The 17,023-nt window shown below is 46.9% G+C and overlaps 1 protein-coding gene across 4 annotated transcripts in view; it reads left to right on the top strand.

Annotated features, from left to right (window-relative positions):
* The window catches only part of LOC128843590 (SLAIN motif-containing protein-like), an 83,218-nt gene that overhangs the window by 59,572 nt on the left and 6,623 nt on the right, over nt 1-17,023 (top strand). For all 4 annotated transcript variants that reach the window (XM_054040522.1, XM_054040519.1, XM_054040520.1 and 1 more), the window contains 4 exons: nt 11,615-11,755; nt 12,818-13,135; nt 13,361-13,498; nt 15,810-16,131. In XM_054040522.1, coding sequence (XP_053896497.1) covers nt 11,615-11,755; nt 12,818-13,135; nt 13,361-13,498; nt 15,810-16,131 — 919 coding nt within the window. The remainder of the gene's footprint in view (nt 1-11,614; nt 11,756-12,817; nt 13,136-13,360; nt 13,499-15,809; nt 16,132-17,023) is intronic.

The following is a 17,023-nucleotide window of genomic DNA, read 5'->3' as shown; positions in this document are numbered from 1 at the left end:
CATCTCCTCCCTGGATCCCGGGGACTGGTACGCCACCCTCGATCTGCAGGATACGTACTTCCACATTCATATTTTAGAGGGGCACAGACGTTTCATCTGTTTCATGGTTGGGCAGGAACACTACCAATTTACTGTCCTCCCGTTTGGCCTGTCCACTGCTCCCAGGGTATTCACAAAGTACATGTCTGTGGTAGCAGCCTATCTCAGACATCGCGGGGTCCAGATCTTCCCCTTTCTCGACGACTGGCTGGTCAAGGGCAGCTCCAGGTTGCAGGTGCGGGATCATGTGGAACTCCTTCTGTCCACGTGCGTCACCCTGGGCCTGTTGGTAAACAACACCAAGTCCACATTAGTCCCAGTGCAGCGCATAGGGTTTATTGGGGCAGTCCTGGACGCGACATCGGCCAGGGCCTCCCTCCCCCCGGACAGGTTTGAGACCCTAAGGGAACTCCTTGGCACAGTCACAAGGTTCCCTATGACCACAGCCAGAGCGTGCCTCCAGCTCTTGGGTCACATGTTGGTGTGCACATATGAGGTTCGCCACACCAGACTCAGGATGAGGCTCCTCCAGCTCTGATTGGCCTCGGTGTTCTCCCATTCCAGAGACAGGATGGACAAGGTCCTCACTGTGCCTGAACCGGTGATCACCTCCCTACAATGGTGGTCCTCCGCGGGGAACATGCTCCACAGGGTCCCACTCAGGGGCAGGCCCCCATCAGTGGAACTGGTGTCAGATGCGTCGGACCTGGGGTGGGGAGCCCATGTGGGGAATGTACAGATCCAAGGTGTGTGGTCCGCGCAGGGCCTTGCCCTGCATATAAATGTCAAGGAGCTCAGGGTGGTCTGTCTGGCATGTGCGGCCTTCTACTCGCACCTGGAGGGCAGAGTGGTCAGGGTTCTCACGGACAACACGGCCTTGATGTTTTACATCAACAGGCAAGGCGGGGCCTGCTCCTCTGCCCTCTGCCAGGAAGCCCTCAGGCTGTGGGACTTCTGTATTGCCCACAATATTTGCCTGGAAGCCCACCACTTACCGGGTGCCCGGAACTCACGGGTGGATCGCCTGAGCTAAGACTTCTCTTCTCAGCACAAGTGGTCACTACACCCAGAGGTGGTGCACAGGATTTTCCCAAGGTGGACCTGTTTGCAGAACCGTCAGTGTCCTCGCTTCTGCTCCGAGGGGGGGTTGGATGCGGGTACCATCTCCGATGTCTTCCTCCTATCTTGGTCGGGCCAGCTTCTCTATGCCTTCCCCCCGATCCCGTTGATTGGCAAGGTCTTGGAGAAGATAAAAACGGACAGGGCCTGGGTCCTCCTGATCGCCCTGGCATGGCCCAGGCAACATTGGTACGGGACTCTCACGAGCCTGGCAGTTGCCCCGGCGTGGCAGTTGCCGTCCCGCCTGAACTTGTTGCTGCCTTTCAGAAGCCATCCCACAATGCCCCATGCTGACAGTTTTAAATTGGTTGACGTGCTCCTGGTAAGGACACACACCGTCGACACAAGGAGTGTAGTGTGAACATGCAAAAGTGATTTAATTACTGCAGTGGCTGTAGGTCAACGTAACTTAGATCGACTTAATTTTTTAGTGTACACTTGCCCTCAGTTAATGAAGTGTAAAATCTGTTGTGGAATACCAGAACAAAAACAGAAGTATGGTAATGCTTTTATTTTAGTAAGTCACTGGTCAGTAGGATTGTCAAAGATTAGTGCATCATGAATAACTAATGCAAAGTTAAAACTCTGCAGTCCTTTCTCAGAACAAACTTTGCATATAGAACACCCAGAGTTTGTTGCTGGCTACTGGCCAGTCTAGAGTAGTTCAGTTTTGCCCTCTTAGGGTGGAAGGTAATGTCTTTGGAAGAACATTGTGCTGTTTTTTTCAATGCACCACATCCTTGCTACTTTTGCTTAGCTGCTGGAAATATCTTTGATGTCTTTGAAAAGATACGGACAAAGAGGAAAAGGTCATTGTACTGAAAGTGTCTGTTTTAAAGATACAGAACTTCTGTTTATCTTGTATTGCTCCTCCTACCATAGGAATGCCTCACCGTCTTTGTCATAGAACCATAGAATATCAGGGTTGGAAGGGACCTCAGGAGGTCATCTAGTCCAACCCCCTGCTCAAAGCAGGACTAATCCCCAACTGAATCATCCCAGCCAGGGCTTTGTCAAGCCTGACCTTAGAGGTGTTTAAGGAAGAAGATTCCACCACCTCCCTAGGTAACCCATTCCAGTGAAAAGATTCCACCACCCTCCTAGTGAAAAAGTTTTCCCTAATATCCAACCTAAACTTCCCCCACTGCAGCTTGAGACCATTACTCCTTGTTCTGTCATCTGGTACCACTGAGAACAGTCTAGATCCATCCTCTTTGGAACCCCCTTTCAGGTAGTTGAAAGCAGCTATCAAATCCCCCCATATTCTTCTCTTCTGCAGACTAAACAATCCCAGTTCCCTCAGCCTCTCCTCATAATTCATGTGCTCCAGCCCCCTAATCATTTTTGTTGCCCTCTGCTGGATTCTTTCCAATTTTTCCACATCCTTCTTGTAGTGTGGGGCCCAAAACTTGACACATACTCCAGTTGAGGCCTCACCAATGTTGAATAGAGGGGAATGATCACGTCCCTCAGTCTGCTGGCAATGCCCCTACTTATACAGCCCAAAATGCCGTTTAGCCTTCTTGGCAACAAGGGCACACTGTTGACTCATATCCAGCTTCTTGTCCACTGTAACCCCTAGATCCTTTTCTGCAGAACTGCTACCTAGCCATTCGGCCCCTAGTCTGTAGCAGTACATGGGATTCTTCCGTCCTAAGTGCAGGACTCTGCACTTCTCCTTGTTGAACCTCATCAGGTTTCTTTTGGCCCAGTCCTCTAATTTGTCTAGGTCCCTTTGTATTTTATCCCTACCCTCCAGCGTATCTACCACTCCTCCCAGTTTAGTGTCATCTGCAAACTTGCTGAGGGTGCAGTCCACGCCATCCTCCAGATCATGAATGAAGATATTGAACAAAACCGGCGCCAGGACCAACCCTTGGGGCACTCCGCTTGATACTGGCTGCCAACTAGACATGGAGCCATTGATCGCTATCTGTTGAGCCCAACGATCTAGCCAGCTTTCTATCCATCTTATAGTCCATTCATCCAATCCATACTTCTTTAACTTGCTGGCTAGAATATTGTGGGAGACCGTATCAAAAGCTTTGTTAAAGTCAAGGAATTTAATGCAGTTATCCTCCCTGTGACACGTTCCCCCCGGGGTGCCACCTGGAACTGGGGTACCACTGAGCCCGCTTGACCCTCCAGCCTGGGCTCCCTTTACACTGTACTGCTGAGACAGGTTCTCAAGCCCCCTCCAGCACACATACAGATAGGGGTACATCCAGCTGCAGCTACACAGAGATACTGAGATCCACTCTGCATAGGAAGGCTTAGCTAAAGAACTGCCCAGTTTCTTAAGTGCATGCTCCCCTTTGGAGGGTAAACCCAAAATGATACTGTCTTGCACTGCACAGAAAACTGTACAGCATAAGCTCAAGAAATTCGCCCCCTCTCTCAATGTGGAGAAAGATATGCCTCCCCCCCATTATTTCCAAACATTGGTTTTAGACAAAACAAAAATAAGTTTATTAACTACAAAAGATAGATTTTAAGTGATTATAAGGGATAGCATTCAGATCAAAGCAGATTACCTAGCAAATAAAACAAAAATGCAACATAAGCTTAATATACTAAAGAAATTGGAAATGAGTAGCAAATTCTCACCCTAATTGTTGGTTTAGGCAGTTTGCAGAGATTCTTGAGGCCAAGCTGCACTTGCTTGCAGCTTAAAACTCCAGGTGTTACTTTTATAGGCTAGAAATTCCTCTAACCTGTGTTCAGCTCTTCTCCCCCAGTTAAATCCTCGTTTCTCAGGTGTTTCCAAGAGTCTCCTTTGGGCGGGGAGTTAGTGAAGTACCACAATGATGTTACTTCCCTGCCTTAAATAGCTTTTGCATATGGCGGGAACCCTTTGTCTCCAACTTTAGTTCCCATGTCTGTCAGTGGAAAAACTCTAGTATTCTGTGATGGAGTCCAGTACCAGGTGACTTGGTCACGTCTCTGTAGGGCCATAACAGCCATGAGTCAGAGGCTGTTCGTAGCATCCTCAGGAAGGCTCCTCGGGAAGGCTCCCCAGTGGGAGATTAGCATCTTCTATTGTTTTCCCTAATGGCCCTTCCCAGCTAGCCATCTAGACTGATTGCAGCTGGGGAATGCCCACTAGACAGAATGCAAACAAATTTGTAATAGATGCATAGACAATATTCCTAATTTCAGATACCAGAATGATACATGCATACAAGTTAGATAATCATATTTACGAAATCATAACCTTTCCAATGATATCTCAGATGTTTTATATTGTACAAAATACATCATAATTATGACATACTCATATCATAATATGACTATGAAGAATATGGGGTATAATGCCACACTCCCAATACACGGTGAAGTAGGGAAGAGCAGTTATTGCTATTTTATAGATCAGTGTTTCTCAAACTGGGGTCTGTGGACTTCTGGGGGTCCATGAGGGTACTCCAGGGGGTCTATGGGCCCCGCTGATCAACTCCTCCCTCTCTCTCCCAGCATCTCCTGCATGCTGGGTAATGGCTGTTCAGCAGCATGCAGGAAGCGCTGGGAGGGAGGCGGAAGAGCTGGGACGGGGTGCGCGTGGGGGAAGGGGTGGGAAGAGGAAAGGCGAGGTGGAGCAGGAAGAGGTGGGGGGGTGTGGGGCATTGGGGGAAGGGGTGGAGTGGGAGCGGGGCCTGGAGCTAAGTGGGGTAATTGGGGGGGAGGGTCGGAAAATTTTAAAATCAAAATGGGGGTCCTCGGGTTGCTAAAGTTTGAGAACTGCTGTTATAGATGGAAAACGAGTCTCCCAAGTCCTAGGCCCAGGGATCGGCAACCATTGGTACGCGGCTCGTCAGGGTAAGCACCCTGGCGGGCCAGGCCGGTTTGTTTACCTGCCGTGGCCCAGGGATCGGCAACCATTGGTACGCGGCTCGTCAGGGTAAGCACCCTGGCGGGCCAGGCCGGTTTGTTTACCTGCCGTGTCCACAGGTTCAGCCGATCGCGGCTCCCACTGGCTGCGGTTCGCCGTCCCAGGCCAACAGGGGCTGCGGGAAGCAGCGTGGGCCGAGGAATGTGCTGGCCACCGCTTCCCACCGCCCCCATTGGCCTGGAGTGGGGAACCGCGGCCAGTGGGAGCCGCAATCGGCTGAACCTGCGGATGCAGCAGGTAAACAAACAGCCTGGCCTGGCGAGCCGCGTGCCAAAGGTTGCCAATCCCTGCCCTAGTCCCTGGAACATCCTTCTTCTTTCAAAATATTGCTCAACCCAAAGGGAGCATCTTGAGGAAATGACATGGAGATTCTGTCACTACTACCTTAAGTTCTGTCTACATTAGGAAATTAACCATTGCTTAAAATGGATATTTAGTGATGTTTCCTCCTGAACTGGCTTTGAAAACAGTTTTTGCCTGCTTTAGATTAGCATTTTCAGTGCCATTTGGGAGAAACCATTGCTGAAAATTACTTTTAGCCACAGTTCAGTTTTCTAGTGTAGAAAAGGCTTTCAAGAAATTTTGATAATTTCTACTGAAACTACATGATCTGAGGTAAAAAAGGCAGGCTGCAAATGGTGGCCTATATACAATAGGTGCATCAGAAGCCTCATGATAGACTTTTAATCGGATCTTCACTTGTCTGGCAAGAGTTCTGGAGTTTAGGACCCTGTGGTTTTGTTTCCCCTTTATAGTCGATGACGGCTAATCCCTAACTCTGAGCAGGAAGCTGCACTCTTCACCCTACTTTAGATGTTAGTGATATCAACTCCTATAAGACAAGCACAGAATCCTATAAGACAAGCACTGTATTTTGCACATTCTTAAGGTTCTTCTCTTTTGCTGGTTTGCTTCCTAAGTCCAAACCGTTATATAGGGGCAGTTATTATTGGTTTGGGATTCATTTCTTTCTCTCTCTCTCTCTCTCTCTCTCTCTCTCTTCAGCCCTAAAATAACTGTACAAGTAATGGGATCTGCATCTCTGTATTTTGGCATTTGGTTGCTTCTAGTGCGCACTATGGTAATTTGTCATGTGAATCAGCGAGGAGGCAGGCAATTGCCATGTAGAGATGTTCACACCCTTGGATTTCTTCTCCCCTTCTCAATTCCCCCTCTCCTCCCCCCTTCCAGTGACATTGCTTTTCATGTGAACTAAAAAGTATTTAGTGTTATTTTTATCCAGTATTTATGAAATGGAAAAAGAGGATGGAGATATGTTAACTAGGCTGCTAGGTTAATAAAGTGGGATAAGAAGCTACCCTTTAGCAGTCATTCCTCTGCTGCCAAGCAGGAGGAGAAAATGCAAGGGAAGAAAGGCCAGAGTACAAACAATTCTATGTTGGATTGACTGCCATTTGCCTGAGACCAGAGGATGAATACTGGTATAACTAGTTCACCAAAAACAACTAGTAAGTAAGGAAAATGTCTTTCGCCAACAAATGTATGCCAGAAAACTGCTCTGTATTCATAATACTTATCCTGCTGTAAACTATTGGAATATCTCATAAATGTACTGTGGGAAAATATTGATTTTCAAAACTTAGATCATTAAACAAACGATATTAGGTAAATTTTCACATTACAAATCATGAATGCTTTCATTTGAAATGAATTTTTTCATTCATGTATGTGCCTGTAGTAGAAATTTCTCTCCTTAATCAGAGAGAGAGCCTGCTAATTTATATTTTATTATTTATATTACAGCAATGTAAAGGTCCCAATCAGGATTTCATTGTACTAGATGTTGTACAAATAGATAAAGAGTTTCACAGTCTTGGTTTATGACAAGATGCAAAAAGTGGCAGAAACAAACAGGGGTGAGGAAAACAGAGGATGAGATAGCAAGTACCTAGTATAAAACCTACCATTGCATAAGGATATTATACGACCAGCTTGTCTCACATAGAACAAACTCACTGTTGTAATTCTTCGAAATTTGAATAGTACAGGAGGGCTTTTTGCCTTCCATTGGGTCACAGAGGCCTTGGCTACACTTGCGAGTTGCATCGCTGTAAAGCCGCCCCCAGTGCTGTAACTCACTCCCCGTCCACATTGGCAAGGCATTTGCAGCGCTGTATCTCCGTAGTTGCAGCACTGCATGTACTCCACCTCTCCGAGAGGAATAGCGAGTGCAGCGCTGCCGCTGCAGATCTGCGGCTCCAGTGTGGCCGCCCAATGCACTGTGAATGGCCTCCAGAATTATTTGGCAGTATCCCACAATGCCTGTTGTAGCCACTCTGGTCATCAGTTCAAACTCTACTGTCCTAGCCTCAGGTAACCAACCATGTGACCGACCCTTTACATTCCCCGGGAATTTTAAAAATCCCCTTCCTGTTTGCTCAGCCCAGCGTGGCGAGGAGTGCTATCTGCGAATCTTTCCAGGTGACCATGCCTCCACGCGCCAGGCGAGCCCCAGCATGGAGCAATGGCAAGTTGCTGGACCTCATCAGTGTTTGGGGGGAGGAAGCTGTCCAGTCCCAGCTGCGCTCCAGCCGTAGGAATTACGATACCTTCGGGAAGGTATCAAAAGACATGATGGAAAGGGGCCATGACCGGGACACCCTGCAGTGCAGGATTAAAGTGAAGGAGCTGCGGAGTGCCTACCGCAAAGCCCGTGATGCAAACGGCCGCTTGGGTGCTCCCCCCGCGACCTGCTGATTCTACAAAGAGCTGGATGCGATACTTGGGGTTAACCCCACCTCCACTCCGAGCACCACCATGGACACTTCAGAGCCGGTGTGGCGGGGGAGGAGGAGGAGGAAGAGGAGGAGGAGAAGGAGGAAAATGGGAGTGATGGTGGTGGGCCGGATGGAGACACCCCGGAATCCCTGGAGCCATGCAGCCAGGAGCTCTTCTCAAGCCAGGAGGAAGGTAGCCAGTCGCAGCGGCTGGTACTTGGTGGAGGACAAACAGAAGAGCAGGTTCCCGGTAAGCGTGTGTTTTTTTTTTTTTTTTTTTTTTTTTTTGTGGGAAGGAATTTTTTCAGTGCGGGCACTTCGGGAGAGGAGGGTTAGGCATGCATGCCTAGATGCAGAATAGTGCATTGATGTGGTTTATCACATCGCGGTAATCGGCCTCGGTAATCTCCTTGAATGTCTCATCCAGAACGTGTGCAATGCGCTTGCGCAGGTTTATCAGGAGAGCCACCGTGGTCCTTGTCCCAGCCAGGCTAATGAGTCCGCACCACTGTGCCGCGAGGGGTGGGGGGGGACCATTGCTGCACACAGGCAAGCTGCATATGGACCAGGGTGGAAGCCACATTGCAGTAGAAGACCCTCCCTTGCTTCCCAGGTCACCCTCAGCAGCGAGATATCGTCCAGGACGAATTCCTGTGGAAAATGTTGGGACAGTGTTCAGTGTAGGTGCCCCCTGAAGCTGTTGGCTCTCCCCAAGGCACAGAAACCCAGAGGACAGTGCAGCCCTGAAACAATCAGTCCCCCTTACTCACCATTTTGAGGCTCCCATGGGATATGTGTGCTCTGTTTGGGACGGGAAAATTATGCTATTGTGTAGACCCTGTGTGTTTTCTACTCCTTAAGTGCGGGGGGAATCATTACTCTGTCTGGTATAAACAATGCTGCCTCTGTTAAATGTTGCATTTTGCCTATACAGCTGCATCAACCTTGAGACTTTAGCCGTCCCTCTTATCGCCTGCTCAGAGACTGCAAAGACTCAGGAAGAGACCGCGAAAAAGCAAAGAAGACCTGCTGCAAGAAGTGGTGTGGCAATCTATTAAAGAGAATGAGAAAGCACAGGACTGGAGGGAGAGAGAAAGCAGGATCCGCCAGGAAAACGCAGCGCACCGGTGGCAAAGCACCGCGCGCTGGCAGCAAAGCACTGATAAGCTCATAAGCATCCTGGAGCGCCAAGCAGACACTATCGAGGAGCTGGTAGCCATGCAGAAAGAGGAGCAGTACCGCAAACGCCACCCCCCCTCTACAGCCCTTGTCCCAAAACTCTTTCCGTTGTGCCCCAGTGTCACCTCCAACCCACTTTCCCCAACTTCCAGGTTCTTCATGCCACCCGCTGCCTCCAACACCAGTATCTTCACCACCCAGCCCTGAAAACCACGACCCTTACTCTCTGCACTCAACCCCCATCACCATGCAGTATAGCTGTCCTGAAGTGCAGCACTCACTGCACAGCACCCCAGACAGGACATACACGAATCTGTGATTGTACTGTTCCCCACTCCACCCCCTTGTTTCTTTTCAATAAATGGATTCTTTGGGTTTGAAAACATTCTTTATTATTGCATAAAGTAAGACTCCTTAGCCCAGGAAATAAACAGGCACTGCAAGTCTGCTTGTCTGCGTAGCAAACACTGATTCCTAAAGATTGGAACTACTGCACTTCACTCCCGTGGAGGGCACCAGATATCACTGCTGGTTTTCTGCCTCAAATTGCTCCCTCAAGGCATCCCTAATCCTTGCAGCCCCGCGCTGGGCCCCTCTAATAGCCCTGCTCTCTGGCTGTGCAAATTCAGCCTCCAGGTGTTGAACCTCGGAGGTCCATGCCTGAGTGAAGCTTTCACCCTTCCCTTCACAAATATTATGGAGGGCACAGCACGTGGATATAACCGCGGGGTTGCTGTTTTCGGCCAAGTCCAGCTTCCCATACAGAGATCGCCAGCAGCCCTTTAAACGGCCAAAGGCACACTCCACAGTCATTCGGCACCGGTTCAGCCTGTAGTTGAACCGTTCCTTGCTGCTGTCAAGGCTCCCTGTGTAGGGTTTCATGAGCCACGGCATTAACGGGTAAGCGGGATCTCCAAGGATCACAATGGGCATTTCAACTTTCCCTACCGTGATCTTCCGCTCCGGGGGAAAAAGTCCCGGCCTGCATCTTCCTGAACAGCCAAGTGTTCCGAAAGATGCGTGCGTCATGCACCTTTCCGGGCCAGCCTGTGTTAATGTCAATGAAACGCCCATGGTGATCCACAAGCGCCTGGAGAACCATAGAGAAATACCCCTTCCGATTAACATACTCGGATCCTAGGTGGGGTGGTGCCAGAATAGGAATGTGCGTCCCATCTATCGCCCCTCCACAGCTAGGGAACCCTGTTTGTGCAAAGCCATCCACTATTTCCTGCACGTTACCCAGAGTCACGGTTCTTCTGAGTAGGATGCGATTAATGGCCTTGCAAACTTGCATCAAAACGATTCCAACGGTTGACTTTCCCACTCCAAACTGGTTTGCTACCACCTGGTAGCTGTCTGGAGTTGCCAGCTTCCAGATTGCAATAGCCACCCGCTTCTCCACTGGCAGGGCAGGTCTCAATCTCGTGTTCTTGCGCTGCAGGGTGGGGACGAGCTCCTCGCACAGTCCCATGAAAGTGGCTTTTCTCATCCGAAAGTTCTGCAGCCACTGCTAGTCATCCCAGACTTCCATGATGATGTGATCCCACCACTCGGTGCTTGTTTCCTGAGCCCAAAAGCGGTGTTCCACGGTGCTGAGCATGTCCATGAATGCCACAAGCAATTTCGTGTCGTACGCGTTACGCGGCTCAATAGCATCATCTGACTCCTCACCCTCACTCTCACTGTCACTTTGGATCTTAAGGAATAGTTCGACAGCCAAACATGACATGCTGGCGAGACTCGTCAGCATACGCTTCAGCAGTTCGGACTCCATTTCCCGCAGACAGATCGCGCTGCACAGAAACCGTTGAAAGATGGCGCCAAAGGTGAATGGAAACAAAGGGATTTCTGGGATGCGAAGCGATGCATCACAGGGCATTGGGACAGGACCCAGAATCCCCCGCACCCACGCCCCCTTCCCACAACCCACGGTGCCAGAATGGGAAAAGGTGCTCTGTGGGATAGCTGCCCATAATGCACCACTCCCAATAGTGCTGCATTTGCCGCAAATGTGGCCACGACAGTGCGCTGGGCAGTTGTCAGTGTGGACAGACTGCAGCGCTTTCCCTACTCAGCTGCACGAAGTCAGGTTTAACTCACAGCGCTGTACATCTGCAAGTGTAGCCAAGGCCTGAGATTAAACTGAATGACTTTTCACTCTATCAGTGAATCTGTGAGAGAGATTCAGATCTTAGCACTCTTATGGCCAGATGTAAATGCCATAGCAAGTTCTCCTGAGAGTTCACATTGAACCATTGGCACTGCAGCATTACCTTTCTCAAAAAAGTGCAAAAACAGTAAATACCGAGAAATGTTCTGGCAGCTATTTCTGGGTTCAAGTCCATATTAAAGAAAGAGCATTTCTCTTCCTCTCGATGAGAAGGCCACAAAGCACGATGCCAGGCTCTACCTCATAAAATTTACTGATAGATGTGGAGCACGCTCTCTTCTGCAGCCATTACTGACTTGTGTAAATTATTCCTAGCAAATAAACTGGGCCACCTCAGTTCTGAATTTTATCTCTTTGCATCATGACTGGAAGTGGCATTGGAATAAAATTATGCAGTTTATCACTGGTTCTGTGTGGGTGTCTAAAGAGTTTTCTGCTCCTCATTGTTCTGTGTTTGTCTCCTTTTCTTTTTTTCTGAAGGTTACTTGAGCATGCATTCTGCACTGAGCTCTCAGTCCTCTGTAGACAGTGAGTTGAGTACATCTGATGACTCCATCTCTATGGGATACAAGCTGCAGGACTTGACTGATGTCCAGGTTATGGCACGCCTACAGGAAGAAAGTATGTGACAGCAATTTCCTTTCTGTTAGTCTTGTAATTGAAATTGTAGGGAAATGCAGATAGATTTCAACTGTCCAAACATACAAGATTTTAATAGCCCACTTTCAATTTACTACATTTTCTTTTATAAGTTAACTTTAAATTCTACAGCTCTAAGATGTCTACGTAAACCTGGTTGATAAGATAACATTTTCAATTCACGACACTTCATAAAAATGATTGTGGAGGAGATTTTGAAAGGTCCAAACTGGAGTTAGGTGTCTACCATTTGTATCTTTGAAAATCTTACTCTGTGCCTAAATGAAGTTCTCTCTGCATTGAGATTTAAAACCATGTTAGCATTTTTCTAGAGAACCATGTTTTAAAATCTGTTTGCATCTTCCATGCAACAACATTTCATGTGTAGCCCAGAGCCTGAGTCAAAAACAGAGAGCCAGAATTAAGAGGGCTGCAGTTAGAACTTGGATTTCTAGCTCTGGTCCTGTGCTCAATCCACTAGACATGCTGCAGAGGGCAAAATGTACTCATTGCCTCTTGTTTGGATTTTAGGGGCTTGATCCAACTCCCATTGAAGTCAATGGAAAGATTCCCTTTGGAATCAATAGCAATCTTTCCATTGACTTCATTGGGTGTTGGATTAGGTCCTAGCTGAGAATTCCAGTCACACTCTTGCATAGAGTTGCAGAGGAGGAACAAAGAAATGTCGAGCAGTTGGGCTACATAATAATTCCATTCTACACTTTCTGTAAATCAGATTATTGCAAGGTGATGTTTAGGTTCTTATGTAAACCTTCTAGAAAATATTTACTTCCTTTGTACCAAGGTTTTACAAAGTTAAAACCACTGATAACAAATAGTAATTAGAACAGGAGACCAAAAAGCACAAATCAAGGGATCCCTTTGCATTGATTAGCACTTTATTCCATCTATGCTTGTGAAGGAAGGTACTCTACAGTGTGAATAAAGGCATCAAAATCTGTGCCGCCCCTCCCCCTACTGTGGTATGGCAGGAAAATGGTCTAATAAATTATTGTGAATCTGACATATATTATACATTTCCAGGTCTCCGTCAGGACTGTGCTTCAAGTTCTGCTTCAGTATCCCGTCGCAGTTCCAGTGCTTCCCTTCACTCTCTGAGGAGAGGCACCTATAGTGACCAGGAGTTTGATACATATAGTCTGGAGGATGAGGATGATTATGATTGTTCGCTATCCTATCGTAGTGCTCACAGGTACTCGCCATCTCCTCTCAGCTCCCCCCGTTGCCAGTCCCCTTCTTCAGGTGCAGATTACAGCAGGACAACAACCTCTCGAATTCGACCCCCAAGGAGAGCTGTGCAAAGTCCAATGCAAGACCAGCTAAAATACACAAATAACGAAGGTAGGCTGGCTGTAAACTTTATGATACTATGTATTAAAAATAGCTTGGAAATTATTTAGGGAAAGAATAGCTGTTTCATGGAAACCACTCCTGCAATTGGTTATGTTTGCTCTGTTTATTATTTTGAATTAAAATGGTAGTGTGCAATTTCCTAGGAATAGACTAAACAATGAAGGCAATTTGATTACTGTATAGTATACATTCTATTGGAAATTCATATTTCAGAGGAAATGCGCCACAGTATGCCTAACCTGGCTAGGACAAGCCTTCGCTCACTGGAATCTGTAAGAAGCAGTCGGAGTCTGGAATCAGATTTGCAGGTGCCCAGCAGCCGACTTTCCAGAATTCAGCAACCATCAACAAGTCAGTTCACTTTATTATTTCACAAATGAAGTGGCAAAATGATTATTTTTGTTCTTAGTTAAACTTAATTTGCCTGACTGCAGCTTTGAGGCTCTTAAAAGGCCCAGCATCCTAAAATATTCTTGGGACAGACTTTGACTCCCTCAGGGAACTGATTGGCAGGATCCCCTGGAAGGCTAATATGAGGGGGAAAGGAATCAAGGAGAGCTGGCTGTATTTTAAAGAAGCCTTACTGATGGTGCGGGAACAAACCATTCCAATGTGCAGAAAGAATAGCAAATATGGCAGGCGACTAGCTTGGCTTAACAGAGAAATCTTCGGTGAGCTTAAACACAAAAAGGAAGCTTACAAGAAGTGGAAACTTGGACAGATGACTAGGGAGGAATATAAAAATATTGCTTGAGCATGCAGGGGTGTAATCAGGAAGGTCAAAGCACAACTGGAGTTGTAGCTAGCAAGGGATGTGAAGGATAACAAGAAGGGTTTCTACAGGTATGTTAGCAACAAGGTCAGGGAAAGTGTGGGATCCTTACTGAATGAGGGAGGCAACTTAGTGACAGATGATGTGGAAAAAGCTGAAGTACTCAATGTTTTTTGCCTCGGTCGTCACAGACGAGATCAGCTCCCAGACTGCTGCCCAGTGCAGCAAGTATGGGGAGGAGGTGACCAGCCCTCAGTGGCAAAAGAACGGGTTAAGGATTATTTAGAAAAGCTGGACATGCACAAGTCAATGGGTCCGGAACTAATGAATCAGAGAGTGCTGAGGAAATTGGCTAATGTGATTGCAGAGTCATTGGCCATTATCTTTAAAAACTCATGGTGATTGGGGGAGGTCCCAGACAATTGGAAAAGGGCAAATATAGTGCCCATCTTTAAAAAAGGGAAGAAGGAGAACCCGGAGAACTACATACCAGTCAATCTAACCTCAATCCCTGGAAAAATCATGGAGCAGGTCCTCAAGGAATCCATTTTGAAGCACTTGGAGGAGAGGAATGTGATCAGGAATAGTCAACATGGGTTCACCAAGGGCAAGTCATGCCTGACCTGACTGCCTTCTATGATGAGATAACTGGCTCTGTGGATATGAGGAAAATGGTGGATGAGAGATATTTTGACTTTAGCAAAGCTTTTGATACGGTCTCCCACAGTATTCTTGCCATCAAGTTAAAGAAGTATGGATTGGATGAATGGACTATAAGGTGGATAGAAAGCTGGCTAGATTGTCTGGCTCAACGGGTAGTGATCAATGGCGTGATGTCTAGTTGGCAGTTAGTATCAAGCGGAGTGCCCTAGGGGTTGGTCCTGGGGCTGCTTTTGTTCAACATCTTCATTAATGGGCTAAATGATGGGATGGATTGCACCCTCAGAAAGTTTGTGGATGAGTAGATACGCTAGAGGATAGGGACAGGGTCCAGAGTGACCTAGACAAATTGGATGATTGGGGCCAAAAGTAGTCTGAGGTTCAACAAGGACAAGTGCAGAGACCTGCACTTAGGACGGAAGAATCCTATGCCTGGCTACAGGCTGGGGACTGACTGGCTAGGCAGAAGTTCTGTAGAATAGGACCTGGGGATTACAGTGGACGAGAATCTGGATATGAGTCAACAATGTGCCCTTGTTGCCAAGAAGGCTAACGCCTTCTTGGGCTGCCTTAGTAGGAGCATTGCCAGCAGATCGAGGGAAGTGATTATTTCCCTCTATTTGGCACTGGTGAGGCCACATCTGGAGTATTGTGTCTAGTTTTGGGTCACCAACTTCAAGAAGGATGTGGACAAATTGAAAAGAGTCCAGCGGAGGGCAACGAAAATCATTAGGGCCTGGGGCACATGATTTTATGAGGAGCGGCTGAGGGAACTGGGCTTATTTAGTCTGCAGAAGAGAAGAATGAGGGGGGATTTGATAGCAGCCTTCAACTACCTGAAAGGGGGGTTCCAAAGAGGATGGAGCTAGGCTGTTCTCAGTGGTGGCAGATGACAGAACAAGGAGCAATGATCTTAAGTTGCAGTGGGGAAGGTCTAGGCTGCATATTAGGGAAAACTATTTCACTAGAAGGGTGGTGAAGCATTGGAATGGGTTACCTAGGGAGGTGGTGGAATCTCCTTCCTTAAAAACCTCTAAGGTCAGCCTTGACAAAGCCCTGGCTGGGCTGATTTAGTTGGGGTTGGTCCTGCTTTGAGTAGGGGGTTGGACTAGATGACCTCCTGAGGTCTCTTCCAACTCTAATCTTCTATGATTCTATGACAGTATTGCTAATTTATTTCTTTTTTTTCTCTCTCTCCCATGGGGGGCCACCTCCCCCCTTCACATCTAGGTCTGACTCCCAATAAGCTCAGGTATTCCTCTAGTGCTGGCCAGTCTCCCTTAACAGTCCGACAGCCAGTGAAAGCAGGGTCATGTACAAACTCTCTGTTGACACCAAGGCAGCCACTAAAAGCTTCCAGTTACACCACTCCTGCAAGTGGAGTCCGAAAGCCACAGTCTTCAACTCTCAGTCCAGGATTTTCTAGTAGCAGTTCTTCCACTACAAGAAACAATAGTATGGCCACTGGAGCCAAAAATTCACCTGTTAAAGTACGAACATCTGTTGGAGGAACTTCTACTCCGAAGAGCAAGCTGATACAGCCATCCAAGAGGTAAGATCTTGAAATGAACATAAAAAAATTAAATGCACCTTAATACATTTTGCCAATGTGATGGTTGAAGTGCATTTCATATCTGTAAAATAATTGTGTAAAAATGGCGTTCACCTCAGATGCACTTTAACAATACTTATTAAACTCCTCAATTGGGTCAAAATGACTTTTAAAGCACAAACCAGAAAACATAGCTTGACTTCCAGATCCCAGACTTTATCTAGATTGATTGAGATACACTAATCGTAGGTTCTCCTTGAAGCCATTTTAGTTTAAGTAGTTGCAACTGGAATTGTAAGTTGGTCACTAAATCTCTATGCCTCAGAGGAAAAAACCTATGTATTTACTGATAAATATAGTGCCTTTGACATGCATCATATTGCTTTACAGAATTATAAAATGTTCTAATGCTTTGAGAACTTTAAATGAAAGGCACTATAGAATTGCAAAGCACTTAATAAAGGGTGGGTAAGGAAAACAGAGACCCAGAGCGATTGTGATTTGCCCAGAGTCACAAAGGCCTTTGAGGTAATAATTGCTTCAGACATCACTAAAATATAGTTCTCTGGAGAGGAGGATGGTTCATTGGTTAGGGGACTAACCTGGCACTTAGGGAATTGAGTCAAGCTTTCCTGCTCTGCCACAGACTTCCTGTGTGACCTTAATCGCAGTTTTAATTGCACTGTTAATTAATAATTCTATTGTTTGAAATTTACTAAATATTTTGGATGTTTTTCTACATTTTCATATATATTGTATTCGGTGTTGTAATTGTAATCAAAGTATATATTTTTGATTACAAATATTTGCACTGTAAAAATGATAAAGAAATAGTATTTTTCAATTCACTTCAGTGAATTGAAAGTACTGTACTGCAATCTCTTTCTCCTGA

This window comes from Malaclemys terrapin, chromosome 9 (assembly GCF_027887155.1).
Source record: "Malaclemys terrapin pileata isolate rMalTer1 chromosome 9, rMalTer1.hap1, whole genome shotgun sequence".
Lineage (NCBI taxonomy): Eukaryota > Metazoa > Chordata > Testudines > Emydidae > Malaclemys > Malaclemys terrapin.
This window is presented reverse-complemented; position numbering and strand designations above follow the sequence as displayed.